Source organism: Pelecanus crispus, chromosome 8 (genome assembly GCF_030463565.1).
Source record: "Pelecanus crispus isolate bPelCri1 chromosome 8, bPelCri1.pri, whole genome shotgun sequence".
In the NCBI taxonomy this organism is placed as follows: domain Eukaryota; kingdom Metazoa; phylum Chordata; class Aves; order Pelecaniformes; family Pelecanidae; genus Pelecanus; species Pelecanus crispus.
Genome location: NC_134650.1, coordinates 47,710,836 through 47,727,580, shown reverse-complemented (window position 1 = coordinate 47,727,580; position 16,745 = coordinate 47,710,836). Strand labels below are relative to the sequence as shown.

Below are 16,745 nucleotides of genomic sequence, written 5' to 3'. Positions count from 1 at the left end.
TCTGCCCCGTCTCCCGTCGCCGCGGGTGGGAAGGGAGGGAGCGGGGGTGGGACACGGGAGGGGCGCGGGGGCTGCCCCGGGCACGGCCGCACCGGGAGGGGCTGCGGGACCGGGGAGCGGGGCGGGGGCACCGGGAGGGGCGAGCAGCGGGGCCGGGCACCGGGGACGAGCCCGGGCAGAGCTCAGGGCCGGCGGGGGCAGCGGGGACCCAGCTCGGCCGGTACCGGGGTCTCCCCGGTGGGCGTGAAAACGGGCACGGCTTCGTCGCACGGCGATGACGTCAGGGGCGGCGCGCCACAGCCGCACCCCCTAGCGGGGGCGCATGCGCAATGGCGGCACCGGGAATCCGCGGGGAGGTCCGGACGCAGACCCGGGTGCGGGGCAGGGACACGGGGAGCACCCGCGGGTGCGGGTCCGGGATCCCGCAGCAGCCCCAGCCCCACCGGGAGCCCCCGCCCCACCGGTGCCCGCCCCCGCCCCACCGCTCCCCGCCCCGCCGGTGCCCGCCGATCGAAAGCCGGGACACGGGTGCTAGGTTGCGCAACGAGGCCTCGTTAATGCTACAGGAACCCCCCGGGGGGGGAGGGGGGGGTGTCCGCACGGTGCCATGCCCGGCTCCAGCCGCCCCGGGGGGCTCTGCCCCGGTTGCAGCCGCGGCACGGGGGGTACCGGGTGCACCCCCCCCCAAATCAGCAGCGTTGCCCCCGGTAGTGTGTGCGTGTGGCGGGGAGGGGGGGGTCCCCCCGCTCCCGCCTCTGCCCGGCACCCCGCAGCGACAGCCACAACGTCGTCCTTCCGCCGCCTCCCGGTTGCGCTCGCCGCCGTCGCCGCGGCACGCTCGCCCACGCCACGCGGGCGCCAGGCCTCGGCCCTGCCCGCGCCTCGCAGAGCCGCCCCGGCACCCAAAGGCCCGTGGGGTGGCCCCCGGGACCCCGCGGCGGGGGGCGGCCGCGGGGCCGGGACCCCCGTTTAGGGTTCCGCCTCGGTGCCGGAGCTTTGGAAGAGCGACCGCTTGCGCAGGCTGAGCCGGGCGCACTTGGGGCAGGTGGTGGAGTTGTCGTAGTAGCAGTCCCTGCGGGGAGGGGACAGCGCTGGGGCACCCCGCCATGCCGGCACCGGCACCAAACCGACGCCGGCACCGCGACGCCGGCGGCCGTCCCCGGGGCGCGCGTGCCGCCGTACCTGTGGAAGACGGCGGAGCAGTCGGTGCAGACGGAGGTGTGGCTGTCGAAGGGGAAGAGCACGTCGCCCTCCTTGCAGAGCTCGCAGACGAAGCCTTTTGCCTGGCAGCGCTGGGGCGGGCGGAGGGTCCGATGGCGCCCGGTTGGGACCCCCGGTGGTTGGGACCCCCGGCGCCCCCCGCCCCGTCCCGGCGCGGCACCGTGGGCCGCGGCACCGGCTCACCTCGCAGTCCAGCTTGATGTGCTTGGCGAAGAGCGTGTGGATTTCGGTCAGGGAGCAGCTCAGGCGCCCGGCCTCGATGTCGATCAGGTCCTGCAGCGAGTACATCTCGTCGTTCTCCACAAAGTGCTGCCGGTCCTGCAGCTGCGGGCGGACAGCCCGTCACCGCCGCGGCCGGCACCGCTGCGGCCGGCACAGTGCCATGTCTGGCACTGCCGCGGCTGGCACCGCCATGTCCGGCACCGCCATGTCTGGCACTGCCGTGTCCGGCACTGCCGTGGCTGGCACCACTGCGCCCGGTGCCCGGTGGTGCCGGGGTCCCCCCGGCTCAGCTGCCATGGCGGGGCCCGAGGCCTGACCTGCAGCAGCAGCCGCGCCTCCATCGCCTCCTTGCAGGTGATGAAGTAGGGCTTCATCAGCAGGATGTCCTGGCGCAGCTTCTGCGGGGGCACGGGGCAGAGGGGATGGGAACGGGGATGGAGATGAGGATAGAGATGGGGACCGGGAATGAGGATGGAGATGGGGATGAGGATGGGGGATGGGGAATGGGGATGAGGATGAGAATGGGGATGGGGATGAGGATGGGGAACGGGAATGAGAATGGAGATGGAGATGAGGATGAGGATGGGGATGGGGAATGGGGATGGGGATGAGGAATGGGGAATGGGGAATGGGGATGAGGATGGAGATGGGGATGAGGATGGAGATGGGGATGAGGATGGAGATGGGGATAATGGAGATGGGGATGAGGATAATGGAGATGGGGATGAGGATGAGGATGGAGGATAAGGATGGGGATAGGGATGAGGATGGGGAACGGGGATGAGGATGGAGATGGGGATGAGGATGGGGAATAGGGATGATGAGGATGGGGATGAGGATGAGGATGGAAATGGAGATGAGGATAGAGATGGGGATGAGGATGGGGAATGGGGATGAGGATGGAGATGGGGAATGAGGATGAGGATGGAGATGGGGATGAGGATGGGGACGGGGATGAGGATAATGGAGATGGGTATGGGGAATGGGGACGAGGATGAGTATGGAGATAAGGATGAGGATGCAATGGGAATGGGATGAGGATGAGGATGGGGATGGGACCAAGACAGGGAAAAGGGCGGTGGCAGGGGCAGGATGGGGACAGGGATGAGATGGGTACAGTGTGGGAATGGGACAGGACGAGGATGGGGATGGGGACAGGGACAGGAATGGGATGGGGACAGGATGGAGACAGGGATGTGACGGGGACAAGGCCAGGCGGGGTCAAGTTCAGCCCCGTAGCAGTTTGAGCACCCTCTGCCCTCACCCCCACCCCTGTCCTGCTCCCTTTTCACGGGGCCCAGTGGGTGCTGCCGGGGTCCCTCCTGCTCACCCCATGCTGCCGCCCACCCTGCCCGCCCCGCTGCCCGCCCTGCCCGCCCCACTCACCCGGATCTCCACCAGCTCCTCCACGTAGTTGAAGAGCAGGGGGTTGATCTCCCGCAGCTTCAGCACGGGCCGCGACACCATCAGCGCCAGGTACCGCATGCTGCAGCGCGACACCTGCCCGCCCGCGGCCGGAGCCGCCGTCACCGCCACGGCCCCGGGGACCCTCGGCACCAAAGCCCGGGGACCCCATCGCCGGGGACACGGCCTGGGGACACGCCCCCCCTCCAAGTGACCGCTGCCCAGGGGTGCAGCCCCCAGGGACCCCCATGACCAGGGACATGGCCCCCCAAGTGACCTCTAACCAGGGACACAGCCCCCAAGTGACCTCCAGCCAGGGACATGGCCCCCAAGGACCCCCATGACCAGGGACACAGCCCCCCAAGTAACCTCTAACCAGGGACACGGCCCCCAGGGACCCCCATGACCAGGGACACAGCCCCCCAAGTGACCTCCAGCTAGGGACACGGCCCCCAGGGACCCCCATGACCAGGGACATGGCCCCCCAAGTGACCTCTAACCAGGGACACAGCCCCTAAGTGACCTCCAGCCATGGACACAGCCCCCCAAGTGACCTCTAACCAGGGACACAGCCCCCAGGGACCCCCATGACCAAGGACACGGCCCCCCAAGTGACCTCTAACCAGGGACACAGCCCCCAGGGACCCCCATGACCAGGGACACAGGCCCCCAAGTGACCTCTAACCAGGGACACAGCCCCTAAGTGACCTCCAGCCAGGGACACAGCACCCCCAAGTGACCTCTAACCAGGGACACAGCCCCTAAGTGACCTCCAGCCAGGGACACAGCACCCCCAGTGACCTCTAACCATGGGCACAGCCCCCAGGGACCCCCATGACCAGGGACACAGCCCCCCCCCGGGACCCCGGGCACCCCTGAGCCCCTGCCCCACGCCAGGGCACCTTGCGGGGCTCGAAGTCCCAGTTGTGGATGGCGCGGGCGGGCACGACGGCCAGGTCGTTCCAGTGGCAGCTGCTGCAGTAGTAGAGGCCGGTGTAGTCGCACTGCCGGGCCTCGCTGGGCACCCCCCCTGCGGCGGCACACGCGCCGGCACACGCGTTGGCACACGCGTCGGCACACGCGTCGGTGCCGGCACCGTGCCACGCCCGGCTCGCCCCATGCCGTGCTCCCCCATGGGCCGGGTGGCATCAGCCGGGGCCGCAACGTCACCGTCCCACGCGCTGTGGAACCCCCAGCCCCACACAGCCCCGGCCCCCCAGCTCCCCATAGCCCCCAGCCCCACTCAACCCCATGCAGCCCCCAGCCCCACGCAGCCCCCCGCAGCCCCCAGCTCCACCCCAGCCCCACTCAACCCCATGCAGCCCCCAGCCCCACGCAGCCCCCCACTCCCCCCAGCCCCACGCAGCCCCCAGCCCCATGCAGCCCCTGGCTCCACTCAACCCCCACGCAGCCCCCAGCCCCACGCAGCCTCCCACTCCCCCCAGCCCCACTCAACCCCATGCAGCCCCCAGCCCCACGCAGCCCCCCACTCCCCCCAGCCCCATGCAGCCCCCGGCTCCACCCCAGCCCCACACAGCCCCCAGCCCCACGCAGCCCCCCACTCCCCCCAGCCCCACGCAGCCCCCAGCCCCACACAGCCCCCCACTCCCCCCCAGCCCCATGCAGCCCCCAGCTCCACCCCAGCCCCACTCAACCCCACACAGCCCCCAGCCCCACGCAGCCCCCCACTCCCCCCAGCCCCACGCAGCCCCCAGTCCCACGCAGCCCCCCACTCCCCCCAGCCCCATGCAGCCCCCAGCTCCACCCCAGCCCCACTCAACCCCATGCAGCCCCCAGCCCCACGCAGCCCCTGGCTCCCCCCAGCCCCCCGCTCCCCCCAGCCCCCCGGGGCGGCGGCGGCGCAGCCTCACGGAGGGAGACGGGGGCCCGGCACTCGGCGCAGCGGTAGTCCTGGCTGTCCAGGCCGCTCTCGGGGCAGATGCTGAGCTGGTACTCGGCCTGATGGCTGACCTTGGCCCGCACGCAGGGCTTGCTCACCAGCGGCAGGCACTTGCTGTGGCACCGGTAGTAGCAGCCTGGGGAGGGGGGGACGTGGGCAGCCGTCAGCGCGGGGACGGAGGGGGACAGGGACGTGGATCGGGGTGGGGAGGGGGTCCCGGCCCCACCTGTGCAGGTATACCAGGTCTGGATGAGGCCCCAGATGATGGTGCTGCACTTGTCGCACGTCTGCTTGACGCTCTTGCTCTTCTCCTTGTAGAAGCGATGCTCCAGGACCACCCGGATGTTGGGCTCGTCCTCGCCAGGGTCCTGCGGGAGCGGGCGTCGGTGTGGACCCCCCCCAGCCACGGAGACCCCCCCCGCCCGACCCCGTCCCCACCTTCAGCTCCTGCAGCTTGAGGCGGAGGTGGATGAGCCGCACCACCGCGTCCTTCTGCCGCTCCGAGTGCTCGGGCAGCGCCAGGATCGCCCGCTTGCACTCCTCGATGGCCTGGCGCAGCTGCTGCACGTCCGGCGCCAGGATCAGGCCCTGCGGCAGCGCGGCGGGGGGAGGAGGAGGAGGAGGAAGAGGAGAAGGAGGAGGAGGTTGAGCCTGCAGCCCCTGGTCCCATGCAGCCCCCAGCTCCCCCCAGCCCCACTCAACCCCATGCAGCCCCCAGCCCCACGTAGCCCCCTGCTCCCCCCAGCCCCACACAGCCCCCTGCTCCCCCCAGCCCCACTCAACCCCACGCAGCCCCCAGCCCCACGCAGCCCCCAGTTCCCCCCAACCCCATGCAGCCCCCGGCCCCACGCAGCCCCCAGTTCCCCCCAACCCCATGCAGACCCCAGCCCCATGCAGCCCCCGGCTCCCCCCCACCCCATGCAGCCCCCAGCTCCCCCCAGCCCCACTCAACCCCACGCAGCCCCCAGCTCCCCCCAACCCCATGCAGCCCCCAACCCCATGCAGCCCCCAACCCCATGCAGACCCCGGCCCCACGCAGCCCCACTCAACCCCATGCAGCCCCCAGCCCCACACAGCCCCTGGCTCCCCCACACCCCACGCAGCCCCCAGCCCCACGTAGCCCCCTGCTCCCCCCAGCCCCACTCAACCCCATGCAGCCCCCAGCCCCACGCAGCCCCCAGCCCCACGCAGCCCCCAGCTCCCCCCCACCCCACGCAGCCCCCAGCTCCCCCCAGCCCCACTCAACCCCACGCAGCCCCCAGCTCCCCCCAACCCCATGCAGCCCCCAACCCCATGCAGACCCCGGCCCCACGCAGCCCCCGGCTCCCCCCAGCCCCACTCAACCCCATGCAGCCCCCAGCCCCACGCAGCCCCCGGCTCCCCCCAGCCCCACTCAACCCTACGCAGCCCCCAGCCCCACTCACCACGGGGCGGGAGAAGTGGTCCTCAGCCAGGCCCAGGTCCAGGGCACCCTCGGGGTCCCCCGGGGACGGATCCGGCCGGCGGGCTGCAAGGGGGTGAGCGCCATGGGGGGGGGGGCTGGCACCGCACACCCACCCCCGCTGTGGGGCAGGGAGTGGGGGGTCAGCACCCACCTGGGGCAGGGGCCCCCCCGTCGGGGCGCTCCGGCTGCTCGGGGGTCTTGTTGAAGGGGTTGAGGTGGGCTTGGCGGAAGCGGGCCAGCCGCTCGTCGTACGCCATCACCGCCCGCCCTGCGGGATGCCGGACCCCGTCTCAGACACCCACCGGCACCGGGACCAGCACCAGCACCCCGTTACCGGCACCAGCACCCCGTTACCCGGCACCGGGACCAGCACCAGCACCCCGTTACTGGCACCAGCACCCCGTTACCGGCACCGGGACCAGCACTAGCACCCCTGTTACTGGCACTGGAACCATCACCATCACCCTGTTACCGGCACCAGCACCCCGTTACTGGCAGTGGGACCAGCACCCCATTACTGGCACCAGCACCGTTTACTGGCACCGGGACCAGCACCAGCACCCCGTTACCGGCACCAGCACCCCATTACTGGCACCGGGACCAGCACCCCATTACCGGCACCAGCACCCCGTTACCGGCACCGGGACCAGCACCAGCACCCCATTACCGGCACCAGCACCCCGTTACTGGCACCGGGACCAGCACCAGCACCCTGTTACTGGCACTGGAACCATCACCGTCACCCTGTTACCGGCACCAGCACCCCGTTACTGGCAGTGGGACCAGCACCAGCACCCCATTACTGGCACCAGCACCGTTTACCGGCACCGGGACCAGCACCAGCACCCCGTTACCGGCACCAGCACCCCGTTACCGGCACCGGGACCAGCACCAGCACCCCGTTACCGGCACCAGCACCCCGTTACCGGCACCGGGACCAGCACCAGCACCCCATTACCAGCACCAGGACCCCTTCACAGGCACCGGGACCCCGTCACAGGCACCCACCGTCACCCTGGCACCAGCACCCCGTCACCGTCACCCCAGCACCGTCACCGTCACCCGCGGACAAACCCGTCCCTCCGCCTCCCACGCCCGCGGCCCCCGCCCTGCCCCGCCGCCACCGCCCGGCCCTGCCCACGGTGCCCTGCAGCCCCCGCCATTGCAGCCCCCCCCCGGCCATTGCAGTCCCCCCCCCCCCGCCATTGCAGCCCCTCCCCCGGCCATTGCAGCCCCCCCCCCGCCATTGCAGGCCCCCCCCCCCGGCCACTGCAGCCCCCCCCCCCCCCCGCGCCATTGCAGCCCCCCCCGGTCATTGCAGCCCCCCCCCCCCCGGCCATTGCACCCCCCCCCGGCCATTGCAGCCCCCCCCCCGGCCATTGCAGCCCCCCCCCCCCGGCCATTGCAGCCCCCCCGCGCCATTGCAGCCCCCCCCCGGTCATTGCAGCCCCCCCCGTTGCACGGCCCCGTGCACCCCCGGTGCAGCCCCCGCCGCCGTGCCCCCCGAGCCCCCCCCGCACCCCCGTATTGCACAGCCCCCCCGTATTGCACAGCCCCCCCCCGCACCCCCATATTGCATAGCTCCCTCCTTCTTCCCGCCCCCCGATACCGCACAGCCCCGCATCGCCCGCCCCCCCGGTACCGGTCCCCCCGCAGAGCCCCCCCCGGTACCGGTCCCCCCCCGGTACCGGTCCCCCCGCAGAGCCCCCCCCGGCACCGGTCCCCCCCCGTTGCCCCCCGCAGAGCCGCCCTCCCCCCCCGGTACCGCCCGCCCGCCAGGGGGCAGCGCCCCCGCCCCGCTCACCGCAGCGCCGCCCGCCGCGCGCCGCCGCCCCGCCTCCTTCAGCGCCGCGCCCCGCCCCGCCTGGCCCCGCCCTGCCGCCCTGCCGCCCCCTGCCGGCCGGCGGACCGCACCGCGCCCCGGCGGGGCCACGCCCGGGGACAGCGGGGACGGAGCGTCCCGACCCGCGGGCCCGGCCCCACCGCCCCCAGCCCCTTCGCCGTGTTCCACGGCCGCAGCCCCCCAGCCCCACAGCTCCCAGTCCCCAGAGCCCCCAGACCCACAACTCCCAGTCCCCAGAGCCCCCAGCCCCACAGCTCCCGGTCCCCAGAGCCCCCAGACCCACAACTCCCAGTCCCCAGAGCCCCCAGCCCCACAGCTCCCAGTCCCCAGAGCCCCCAGCCCCACAGCTCCCGGTCCCCAGATCCCCCAGACCCACAGCTCCCAGTCCCCAGAGCCCCCAGACCCACAGCTCCCAGTCCCCAGAGCCCCCAGACCCACAGCTCCCGGTCCCCAGAGCCCCCAGACCCACAACTCCCAGTCCCCAGAGCCCCCAGACCCACAGCTCCCAGTCCCCAGAGCCCCCAGACCCATAGTACCCGGTCCCCAGAGCCCCCAGCCCCACAGCTCCCAGTCCCCAGAGCCCCCAGACCCATAGTACCCGGTGCCCAGAGCCCCCAGTCCCACAGCTCCAGGTCCATAGAGCCCCCAGACCCATAGCACTTGGTTCATAGAGCCCCCAGCCCCACAGCTCCCAGTCCCCAGAGCCCCCAGCCCCACAGCTCCCAGTCCCCAGACCCATAGCACTCAGTTCATAGAGCTCCCAGCCTCACAGCTCCAGGTCCCCAGAGCCCCCAGCCCCATAGCACCCGGTCCCCAGAGCCCCCAGCCCCAGCTCTTCACTCCCCCAGCCCTACAGCACCCAGTCCCCGCAGCCCCCAGCCCCATAGCTCCCACTCCCCACTGCCCCTTCCCTTGCCCCACAGCTCAGACCCTCTCCCCACACCGGGCCCCCCAGGCTGGTGCAGCGGCCCCGGGGGGGCTGCAGCCCCATGGCAGCACAGCCTGTGTGTCCCCCCCCTCCCCGGGGTCAGCCCAGCAGCCTGGCCGGGGGTCCCCAGAGTTGGGGCTGTTTGGGCTGGGGGTGCCCTGGACCCCCCCAAAGCTGGGCACATGCCCAGCCCAGGGGATGGGAGAGCACCCTGGGGTCCGTGCCCCCACCTCAGCTGGGGGGGACGAGGGGCCAACGCTGTCCCGGCACAGGGGGGACACAGCCACCACCCCATTAGGGACGGAGGGCGACAGCGGGGACCCCCCAGGCACCACAGCTGGGCAAGGTGGCACCTGCACCCCCTGTTAATGAGAAGGTTGAGCCCCCCGAGAGGGTCCCTGCACACCCCCCCCCCCCCCCCAGGAGCCACAGACGGGTGGTACCTGGACAGCAATAAATTTATTAAGTATTCAAAAAAAATAGACACGAACCAGTAAAAAACAAAAAGGGGGGAGGCAGGAGGGGGGCACGGGGGGGCCGAGCCGGCTCAGGGCAGGGGGACGGGAGACACCGAAGGGGCACGCGGGGGGTCCCGGCCGGGGGGCGGCAGCACGAAGGCGGTGGGGGGGGGGGGCTGCGGGTGGGCGGCGGGGGCATCACTTGGCGCCCTGCGCCTCCGACTCCTCCTCGTCATCCTCGTACATCTCGCCCTCCTCCTCGGCCGTGGCGTCCTGGTACTGCTGGTACTCGGAGACCAGGTCGTTCATGTTGCTCTCGGCCTCGGTGAACTCCATCTCATCCATGCCCTCGCCCGTGTACCAGTGGAGGAAGGCCTTGCGGCGGAACATGGCCGTGAACTGCTCCGAGATGCGCTTGAAGAGCTCCTGGATGGCCGTGCTGTTGCCGATGAAGGTGGAGGACATCTTCAGCCCCCGGGGAGGGATGTCGCAGACGGCCACCTTGACGTTGTTGGGGATCCACTCCACGAAGTAGGAGCTGTTCTTGCTCTGGATGGCCAACATCTGCTCGTCCACCTCCTTCATGGACATGCGGCCCCGGAAGACGGTGGCCACGGTGAGGTAGCGGCCGTGGCGGGGGTCGCAGGCGGCCATCATGTTCTTGGCGTCGAACATCTGCTGGGTGAGCTCGGGGACGGTGAGGGCGCGGTACTGCTGGCTGCCGCGGGCCGTCAGCGGGGCGAAGCCCGGCATGAAGAAGTGGAGACGCGGGAAGGGCACCATGTTGACGGCCAACTTGCGGAGGTCGGCGTTGAGTTGGCCGGGGAAGCGGAGGGAGGTGGTGACGCCGCTCATGGTGGCCGAGACGAGGTGGTTGAGGTCGCCGTAGGTGGGGGTGGCCAGCTTGAGGGTGCGGAAGCAGATGTCGTAGAGAGCTTCGTTGTCGATGCAGTAGGTCTCATCCGTGTTCTCCACCAGCTGGTGGATGGAGAGCGTGGCGTTGTAGGGCTCCACCACCGTGTCCGACACCTTGGGGGACGGCACCACGCTGAAAGTGTTCATGATGCGGTCGGGGTACTCCTCCCGCACCTTGCTGATGAGGAGGGTGCCCATGCCGGAGCCGGTGCCGCCACCCAGCGAGTGGGTCAGCTGGAAGCCCTGCAGGCAGTCGCAGTTCTCGCACTCCTTCCGCACCACGTCCAGCACCGAGTCCACCAGCTCGGCCCCCTCCGTGTAGTGGCCCTTGGCCCAGTTGTTGCCGGCCCCGCTCTGCCCTGCCAGTGTAGGGGGGGGAAAAATTTGGCACCCGATGGCCACCGGCACCCCCTGCGCCCACGCCGGGGAGGGGACGGGCGCCGCCGCCACCGCCGCCGGCAAGATCTGAAGCCGGGGCGGCGTGGGAAGCGGAAACCACAAAGGTTTGGCGGCGCGCCGGCTGCGCCGCAGCCCACGGCGCGGGTGGGGATGCAGCCGCCGAGCTCCCCGGGGGACGGCGACGGCCCGGGAGGGGTCTGGGGAGCCGGGTGACGGCATCCCCCTCCCCGGGGACCTACCGAAAATGAAGTTGTCGGGGCGGAAGAGGTGGCCGAAGGCGCCCGAGCGCACGCTGTCCATTGTCCCCGGCTCCAGGTCCACCAGGATGGCGCGAGGCACGTACTTGTGAGCTGCGAGAGACCCCGTGCCGGGAGGGGACCTGCCGCTGCCCCCCGGCCGCCCCCCACCCTGCGGGGCCCCACGGGGCTGGGCGCACGTGTTGTGCCCCCCACCCCATCACGGGGTCCCATGGAGCCGGGCACACGTGTCATGTCCCCCCCAAATCACAGGGTCCTTGCCCCCCAAATCACGGGGTCCCATGGAGCTGGGTGCACGTGTCGTGTCCCCCCCCCCAAATCACAGGGTCCTTGTGGGGCTGGGTGCACGCTTCTCCCCCCCATGCACAGTGGGGGTCCCACGGGGCGGGTGCAGGTCTGCCCCCCTCTCCCCAAAACCACAGGGTCCCATGGGGCTGGGTGCACATGGTGTGTCCCCCCCCAAAACCACAGGGTCCCTGTGGGGTGGGTGCACATGTCCCCACCCAGACCACAGGGTTGCATGGGCTGGGTGCGTGTTCTCCCCCCAAAAACCACAGGATCCTACAGGCTGGGTGCACATTTCCCCCCCTCCCCCCCCCAACCCAGAGTCCCTGTGGGGTGGGTGCACATGTTCTCCCCCCCAAAAACCACAGGGTCCTACGGGCTGGGTGCACATTTCCTCCTGCTCAAAAACCACAGGGTGCCCTGGGGTGGGTGCACATGTTCCCCCCCCGCCCCAAAAACCACAGGGTCCCACAGGTGGGTGCATGTTCCCCCCCCCAAACCCACAGCGCCCCGTGGGGTGGGTGCTGGACCCAGGACCTGCCTGCACGTGGGGGGAAGAGACGGGGGAGCCCCCCAGGTGCAGGGTGGGGGTGCTGGGCCGCCCTGCCCGGGGGGGGGGGTCCCGGGGGGGTCGCTTACAGGAGGCCTCATTGTAGTAGACGCTGATGCGCTCCAGCTGCAGGTCGGAGTCGCCCACGTAGTTGCCGCTGGGGTCGATGCCGTGCTCGTCGCTGATCACCTCCCAGAACTGGGGGGGGGGGGGCACAGGGCTCAGCGGGGCGGGGGGCACCGGGGGACACCGGCACCCCGGCGGGGCGGGCAGGGGGGTGGGCACTAGGACCTCGGGCGGGGCGGGGGGGGGGGCACTACGATCCGAGGCGGGCGGGGGGCAGCGGAGGGCATTAGGACTCCGGGCAGGGGGGCACCGGGGCGGGGAGGGGGGGCGGCACTAAGATCCAGGGAGGTGCAGTGGGCACCGGGGGGGCACGAGGACCCGGGGCGGTGCGGGGGGAGGTGGGGGGGGACGGGGACACGACGACACACCAGGACCCCGGGCAGGGCGGGGTGGGGCAGCAGGACCCGGGGCGGTGCGGGGGGGGGGGGGGGGGGGAGACACCGGCGGCGGAGGGCACTAAGACCCGGGGCGGTGCGGGGGGGCACCGGGAGTCACCAGGACCCCGGGGGGGGGGGGGGGGCACCGGGGAGGGGCACCAGGACCTCGGGCGGGGCCGGGGGGCGGGGCACTAGGACCCGGGGCAGTTCGGGGGGGGGGGGGAAACCGGGAGGCACCAGGACCCCGGGCAGGGCGGGGGGGGCGGGGCACCAGGACCCGGGGCGGTGCAAGAGGGGGGGCACCAGGACCCGGGGCGGTGCAAGAGGGGGCACTGGGAGGCACCAGGACCCCGGGCGGGGCCGGGGGGGGGGGGGGCACTAGGACCCGGGGCGGGGCACCGGGGGGAACTAAGATCCGGGGCTGTGCGGGGGGGGGCACCGGGAGTCACCAGGACCGCGGGCAGGGCGGGGGGGGGGTACGACACACCGGGGGGGGGGGGGGGGGGCACTAGGACCCGGGACGGTGCAGGAGGGGGGACACCAGGACCCCGGGCGGGGCTGGGAGGCACCAGGACCGCGGGCGGGGCCGGGGGGGGGGACTAGGACCCGGGGCGGTGCAGGAGGCGGTGGCGGGGGGGGGGGGGAGGGGGCACCAGGACCCCGGGGCGGTACAGGAGGCGGGGGGGGGCACCAGGATCCGGGGCGTCGCAGGAGGCGGCGGGGGGCACCAGGACCCCGGGGCGGTGCAGGAGGCGGCGGGGGGGGGGTGGGGGGGGGGCACCAGGACCCCGGGGCGTCGCAGGAAGGGAGGGGGCACCAGGACCCGGGGCGGTGCAGGACGCGGGGGGGTGCAGGACGCGGGGGTGGGGGTGGGGGGGGGCACCAGGACCCCGGGGCGTCGCAGGAGGCGGGGGGGGCACCAGGACCCGGGGCGGTGCAGGACGCGGGGGTGGGGGGGGCACCAGGACCCGGGGGCGTCGCAGGAGGCGGGGGGGGCACCAGGACCCGGGGCGGTGCGGGCGCCCCCTGGCGGCGGGGCGGGCGGGCGCTGTCCGCGGTGCTGAAGGGCGGCGGCGGACAAAGGCGGGGGGGGGGGGGCGGGTCCCTTTGTCCGCCCGGCGCGGCGGGAGAAGGGGAGGGGGAGGGGGGGGGGTCGGCGGGAGGGGAGCGGGGAGGGCGGCGGGCGGCAGCGGCCGGTGCCTTTGTCCGGCGGCGGGCGGGGCGGCGGGGCGCGGCCGCCGGTACCTTGGCGCCGATCTGGTTGCCGCACTGCCCGGCCTGGATGTGGACGATCTCCCTCATGGTGCTGCCGGGCCGGAGCGGAGCGGAGCGGGAGGAGCGGGAGCCGGGAGCGGAGCGCGGCACCGGGAGCGCGGGGGGCGGCCCCGCCGCCGCCGCCTCCTTTATAGCCGCCTCGCGCCGCACCGGGCCGGGCGCTGACGTCACCGCCGCCTCCCAGCCAATCGGCGGCCGCCGCCGCAGCGCCGCAACAGCCCCTGCGGCACCGGTGCCACCGCCCGGCCCCGCCCCGCCCCGCCCCGCCGGCTCGGGGACCCCCGGCACCCACGGGGGGCGCGGGCGGGGGGAGGGGACCCTGGGGGGGGGAGGGGGGGGCACGCCCCGGTACCCGCGGGGGGAGCCCGGTACCGGCGCGGGGGGGGGGGGGGGACACGCGGGAGCATCCCGGGGGGGCGGCGGGGGGGGCACCGCAACCCGCGCCCCGTCGCGGGTGGGGCACGGGGGGGCCCGCACGGGGGTCCCGGGGGCCAGGAGCCCCCCGCGGGGCCGGGAGCGGGGCGGCGGCGGCGGGCGCGGCCCGAGAACAAAGGCGGCGGCGAGCAGGGGGGCTTTGCCCGTCCCCCGTTACCCCGCACCGGGGCCGCTCCAACGCCCCGCCGGTCCCCCAGCTGCCCCCCAGCACCGGGGAGCGGCGGCGGGGAACCGAGAGCAACGGAGCTTCGAATGAACGGCGGGGCCGGGCGGGGTCCCCGGGGGCTGCGCGGCGGTGCCGGCCACGGCGTCGCTGCAAAGAGGCTTTATTGGGTACCGCGAGGCCGCCAGCCCGGAGCGGGGCGCCGGCGGGGGGACACACGGACACGCACGGATACCCCGCGGCGTGTCCCATCCCATCAGTCCGTCCGTCCGTCCGGCAGCGGGGCCGGCCATGCCGTTACCCCGTGTGCCGCCGCCGCCGATTACCAGGAGCACAGCACCACCTCCCGCAGCGTCCGCCGCAGCTCCTGGCTCCGGAAGGCGTAGATGAGGGGGTTGACCACCGAGTTGCAGATGATGAGGATGAGGAAGAGGTTGAAGTAGCTGAAGAAGCAGGTGCAGAAGGGCTTGGTGGGGCAGGTGACGATGAGGATGAGGTGGAAGAAGAAGGGCCCCCAGCAGATGAAGAAGACGCCCAGGAGGATGGTGAGGGTGACGGCTCCCTTCAGGCTGCTGCTGGAGTAGACGGCGGGCTGCTTCTGCTGGCTGGAGATGCTGCGGAGGTGGTGGCGGGCCAGGGCGAACATGTGGATGTAGAGCACCAGCATGAGGACCAGGACGAAGAGGAAGAAGCCAATGAGGCAGAGGAGGATGGCGTTGTTGCGGTAGTAGGTGATGAAGACGGTGCTGGAGACGGTGCTGGCCAGCCAGACGCTGGCCATGGTCGCCATGGCCCGTTGCAGCGTCATGATGCTGTGGTAGCGCAGGGCGTAGAAGATGGTGATGTAGCGGTCCACGGCGATGACCCCCAGGAAGGAGAGGGAGGACAGGACGGAGCTGCAGATGAGCATGTCGATGACGTTGTCCATGTGGCGGACGACGCTGGCGTGGATCACCAGCACGCCGTGCTCCATCAGCAGCATGAAGAGCGTCTCCGCCAGGTTGCTGATGCTCACCAGCATGTCGGAGACGGCCAGGCAGCAGATGAAGTAGTACATGGGCGAGTGCAGGTTCCTGTTCTTCAAGATGGCGGCCACCACCAGCAGGTTCTCCACCAGGCTCACCAGCCCCAGCATGAGGAAGAGCTCGTTGGGGATGTCGAGCCCCTGGCACCAGGCGCTGCCGGCCCCGGCCGTGGCGTTGCTCTGGTTGCCTTCGCTGGCGTTCCAGGGCTCCCGCAGCAGGCGCAGCGGGGCCAGCATCGACATGGCCCCCGCCTCAGCCCCGGGGCCCCTCCGGCTGGGGGCTGAGCCTCCGAGCCCCCGGCCCACCCTGCCAGCGCTCCCGCAGCCGAGGGGACACGGAGGAATTGGGGACCGGGGCGGGGGGCTCCCCCGCCGGCCGGGGGCTCGCCGGGGACACCGCCGCGTGCCCCCGGTGTCACGGCTGCCGTCCTCGCCAGCCCTGCCCGGCGTCCCTGCAGCCGCGTGCCCGCCGGCCCAGGGCGACGGGGAAGAAAGGACCCTTTCTCTGCCCCACTTTAAAGCCGGCTCCCGTGGCTCCTCCTCCCGAGGAGGGTGGGCACCCACATGACGGCGGCGGCACCCCGGCAGCGATGGGAGCCGCCGCGGAGGCCGGGGCTGCCGGACCCCCAGCACGGCCCCGGGGAGCCCGACTGCTTGGGGTCACCGTGCGCCCGGGGGTCCCGGGTGCCCCGGGGGGGTCCACGCACGCCGCGGGGTCCTCTGTGCCCTGGGGGTCCACGCATCTTGGGGTCCCCGAGCATCCTGGGGTCCTGCGTGACCTGGGGGGATCCCTGGGGGTCTTGGGGGGGTCCGGTGTAGCCCGGCAGGCCCGCGTGCCCCGGCAGCTCCCTGCGCCCCGGGGGGTCCATGCACCTTGGGGACCCCAGCGGGACCTTCCCCGCCGCAGGAGCCAAGCTGCCCCCTGCCCCACGGCACCCGAAGGGGAAGGCATTTTGCCACAGGGTGGGCGCTGGGTCCGATAGGGACGGACAAAGGTGCGGTTCAACGCGATGCCGTGCCCGCATCCCGGCAAAGCGCGGCGCCGGGGGGAGCCTGGGGGATGCAGGACACATCTGACCATCATGTGCCTTTGGTTGGTGTTGATGCCTGGAGCCGCTCAGCTGCCAAAGAGCCATTCACATCCACATGAAAAGGCTGATCCCGTGGTCGTTCCCACCACCGGCCCGCTTCCAACGCTTCCCACGGTGTGCCGGGACCCCTTCCCTCCGGCACACGGCAGCCCGCGGCTCCGGCACGGATGAAAGCACTGACCGCGCTGCGATCGGGGTCCCAAGGTGCCGCCATGCGCCTCGTAGCAGGGAGCTACGGCTAACGCGTGCCGTGCCGAAAACGCCGGCACCGGGGCAAGGAGCGGCAAAACGCCGTTCGCCCCCCGGGGAGAGAGGAGGAGGAGGAGGAATCCGGATCAACAGCCACCGGCTTCCGCCGGGCTAAAGAGCGCGCCGGGAATTGTTTTAGCTTTATCAACGGAGGCTTTGGGAGCAGGGCTAGAAAACGC

At 72.5% G+C, this 16,745-nt stretch overlaps 2 protein-coding genes across 2 annotated transcripts; both read right to left on the bottom strand.

The window, feature by feature from the left end:
• Positions 1 to 969: 969 nt before the first annotated feature.
• On the bottom strand, positions 970 to 6,448 carry DEF8 (differentially expressed in FDCP 8 homolog). The gene is made up of 11 exons (XM_075715361.1): positions 6,343 to 6,448; positions 6,172 to 6,254; positions 5,186 to 5,335; positions 4,974 to 5,115; positions 4,719 to 4,883; positions 3,750 to 3,877; positions 2,830 to 2,943; positions 1,761 to 1,841; positions 1,405 to 1,545; positions 1,183 to 1,292; positions 970 to 1,072 (listed from the first exon to the last, which is right to left on the bottom strand). The coding sequence occupies exons 1-11, from the start codon at positions 6,446 to 6,448 to the stop codon at positions 970 to 972; spliced, it is 1,323 nt and encodes a 440-aa protein (XP_075571476.1).
• A 3,170-nt stretch (positions 6,449 to 9,618) lies between these two features.
• On the bottom strand, positions 9,619 to 15,469 carry TUBB3 (tubulin beta 3 class III). Its single transcript, XM_075714816.1, has 5 exons — positions 14,529 to 15,469; positions 13,575 to 13,635; positions 11,916 to 12,024; positions 10,974 to 11,084; positions 9,619 to 10,694 (listed from the first exon to the last, which is right to left on the bottom strand). The coding sequence occupies exons 1-5, from the start codon at positions 15,467 to 15,469 to the stop codon at positions 9,619 to 9,621; spliced, it is 2,298 nt and encodes a 765-aa protein (XP_075570931.1).
• Between the last annotated feature and the right edge of the window lie 1,276 nt (positions 15,470 to 16,745).